Here is a 3,649-nt window from a genome sequence, read left to right on the forward strand (position 1 = left end):
TAATATTTTCTATTATTTAAAATTCAATCTCAATTTCTTATTTAAGTTCTTTTTATTTATTTGTAAATTAAATATTTTTATCATATTTAAAAAATTTTTTCTAAAGTTTCTAAAATAAAAATATTATTAAAAGAATCTCAGTGTTTTTAAACCGTAACACAATAAAATTGTATCTTAAAATTTATTTGTTATAGCATTAAAAAATTCAATAAATAAAAAATAATAAATAAAAAATTTGAATATAAGTTTAATTTTTATTAAAAGAATTAAAATAAATTAGATTAAATTCAATTAAAGTTTATTGAATTATTTTAGTTAGTAATCCTTTTTATTTACCTTGTAATTTACAGCTATTCAAAATTAGCTTGTTTTTTTGATGCTGTGAAATATTTCAAATCATTTGATTCGCCTTTCATTTGAGGACTTGATTAATTATTTTATTTTTCCAACAAGCTTTTTTCTTCTATTTTTTCATTAATATTTCTCTTTAATAAATAATCCCCTTCATCCAATTATTGATATCTTGAAGTTATTTCTTTATTTATTGTATTTACTTGATCTATTTAATCATTTTCAAATTCATTTTCTTTGTGTTTTTCAGTTACTAATTTATGTTGATTGATTTATTAATCTTATCTATTTTGATTAGTTTTATTATTTAATAACTCAGATGATTTTATTTCACCAACATCATTTATATCCAACTATAGAAATCCTTAACTATTATTTTGATTTTGATCAGTTCCAATACTTCCAATTAAATTTAAAACTTTTTTCTATATTTTTTAAAAATTTTCAAAGTCGATTTTATTTTTTTGGGTTTCAGCTAATAAATTTAAAATATGCATTTTATTTATTTGTTAATTTTTTATATTCTTTGAAATAATTTGTCTGAGTATTTCATCTTATTCTTAACTCTATTATTAGTTATTTAAAAGAGCCTCTTTTAGTTCTTCTTTATAAGAGATCTTGTTATACTGAAGAAGGACATTATCATAATTGCTTTGTTATTCCTCTATTTCTTATTTGATGTATTACTCTCTATTATCTATAAGATTATTTATCTCTTTTCTTAGTTCTTTGAAGAAATAGTTTGCCTTTATTTGATTTTCCTTCAAATAATATTTTTCTTTAGAAAATCTTTCCACTTCAAAAAGGTTTTGATAAATCTAAGCATCATCAACTAAAATTGGCCATCCTTTTATTACTTAGTTTTAGTCATTCTCAAACAATTTAGTCAGTGGGAAAGTATTTTAAGTTCCAGATGAATAAAGGCATTCTAAGCATTTTAAAAAATTATTTTCTAAATCATTGTCAAACTTAAAAGCGACTAGCTACTGATGCTTATGCAAATGGCAAAATCCTAAGTTTTAAATAAAAAGTTGTTATTTCTAATTTATATTTTAATAATCTGTAATTTCTATCATTTTTTTCAAATTAAGAATTTTTAAAAAATTAATTAATTATAAAAAAATACAAAAGAAAGTCAGCTTAATATCTGAATAATTTAATCAGATGAAATAATTATTGTATACAACAATACCTAATAGTTTATATTTCGTATTTCTAAATATAAAAACCAATAAATAAAATGAATAAGTTAGTTTATCTCTTCAATTAAATTGAATAGACAAGATATCTTTTAACTGTAACACCAATTAAATAATATAAGAATGCATTTTTATAAAAGATATTTTTTAGATCATAAATATGATTTATTTTTTAATATACTTAAATAAGATACAAAACATAAGCTATTCAAACTTTTCGCAATTAAATTGACCACGAAACTAAGCTATTCATTTTACTTTTATAAATAGAAAAGTTTTTTAAAATCTTTTTCAAAATGTTTTCTTGTTCATGAGATTTTTGTTATCTGAATAATCAATACGAATAGATTAATATGAATTAATGTTAAAATAAGAGCTAATTGATTTAAATAAAGTAATATAATGAGCTTATATAAAAACTATTATTGTTTATCTATATCTAATATAAATCTGATATGTTATTAAGTGCAATAAAAATGATTAGATTCCATTAAAACAATGTTTGAAGATTATTTCTACTTAAAAATAAAATATCGAAAATCTTTAATACTATTAATCAAAACAAATAAAATAAGAGCTGTAAATAATTAATTAAATATCTTTATAATATTTATATAGAAATTTATTAAAATATTTAAATTAATTAATAAATAAATTAACTATTTATAATGTTTGTTGCTATTATTCTATCACCATAAAATTTATTCTTTTAAAAAATATTTTTATTTAGGATTTATAAAAATTAATAAAGGGAATTTTTAATATTCAGAAAATATGGTGAAAATTTATGTTGGTGAGAATTAATGAGGATTTACGATATATATATATATTTAAAATAACAAATAGGTAAATAAATAGTAAGTATATTGTACTTATAAATTATTTTTCACATCTCAATCGATACTTTAACCACTCTTTACATTTTTCTTAGATTTCTAAGGCACTTTAATAAATTTTTTTAATTGTTAAGCCTTTTAATTATTAATTAAATTTGTAAAATATAAATTTATTTTTAAAATTTTAGTATAATTTTCATTTTAACTAGGTAAAGATGAATTTTTATATTTTTAAATATAAAGAATTACTAAATTTTTATCTTTGAATAGTTATTTATTTATTTAATTATCTTTAAAAGAAATATAACATTTTTTATTTAAGCTTTAAATTTCATGAAATATTTTAATTATTTAAAGTTTAAAATAAAAAAGAATAAATAACTATAAATTAAAAAAATTATTTTCTTTAATAATAAATTTATATGAATTCTTATTTTATTTATAAATTTATCATTATTTTTAGTTAATTTCATTTAAAAGAATTGAGTAAAAAATTAGTTAGAAAGTTAGTACAAAATCTAAAAGAATATAAATTAATTACTTCCTTGAAAAATAAAGCTCTACTATAATTAAATTTCGGCAGTTTCTTAAGATAGATGTTATTGAAAATTAACCCTACTCACTTATTTCTCTATTTTTACTATTAAAGATAAAATAAATAGATGGTAATTAGATTTTAAAATAAATAAATAAATAAATAGAAGAATTAATTAATAAACTAACCACTCTTATTAAATAAGTAGTTTTAATTTTTATAATGCTGTTTATCCATGAAAAAAAAGTATTAATTTTAATTAAAGCAAAAAAGAAAATTTGATCAATTATTCAAATATTATTTAGATATAATTTTAGTAGACATCAATCAAGATTTTTATTTATTTCTGAGAGAATTAACAATGGGGGTTTATTATAATATTCTAATTGATTTATTAATAAAAGATATAACAACATCAATTAAGATCAAATAGCTGATATAGGATTTGGCCTATATAAATGTTAAAATTTACAAAACTTAACAATAGATTTAACGTAAAATTTCTTTTTATTCTTATTTAATTTAAAATATTTAAAAACTATTGAATTATTGAAGTAATTAATTATTTGATTAAACTAATAACAATAAAAACAAACGCTTTAGACTCCAAAAAATCTAATTTTTTCTCAATAAAAATACAATGAATTGCATAGCAATATTTTTAATATTATTTAAACTTTAATTTTTAAAAATAATTAATTAATTAGATGGAATAAAATTGGGATAAA

The 3,649-nt window shown here is 17.5% G+C and overlaps 2 protein-coding genes across 2 annotated transcripts in view; one reads left to right on the forward strand and one right to left on the reverse strand. All coding sequences in view use genetic code 6, as the record gives it.

Moving 5' to 3' along the window:
* The window catches only part of TTHERM_00905060 (hypothetical protein), a gene marked incomplete at both ends in the record, with an annotated part of 3,737 nt that extends 2,310 nt beyond the window's left edge, over positions 1-1,427 (reverse strand). The window contains 2 exons of the mRNA XM_001027082.3: positions 1-9; positions 337-1,427. The exon at positions 1-9 is cut by the window's left edge and continues 225 nt beyond it. Of these exons, the coding sequence (XP_001027082.3) occupies positions 1-9; positions 337-1,427 (1,100 nt within the window). The remainder of the gene's footprint in view (positions 10-336) is intronic.
* A 2,201-nt stretch (positions 1,428-3,628) lies between these two features.
* The window catches only part of TTHERM_000905070 (transmembrane protein, putative), a gene marked incomplete at both ends in the record, with an annotated part of 303 nt that continues 282 nt past the window's right edge, over positions 3,629-3,649 (forward strand). Inside the window, one exon of the mRNA XM_012800837.1 lies at positions 3,629-3,649. This exon is cut by the window's right edge and continues 282 nt beyond it. Coding sequence (XP_012656291.1) covers positions 3,629-3,649 — 21 coding nt within the window.

This window comes from Tetrahymena thermophila (assembly GCF_000189635.1).
Source record: "Tetrahymena thermophila SB210 genomic scaffold scf_8253908, whole genome shotgun sequence".
In the NCBI taxonomy this organism is placed as follows: domain Eukaryota; phylum Ciliophora; class Oligohymenophorea; order Hymenostomatida; family Tetrahymenidae; genus Tetrahymena; species Tetrahymena thermophila.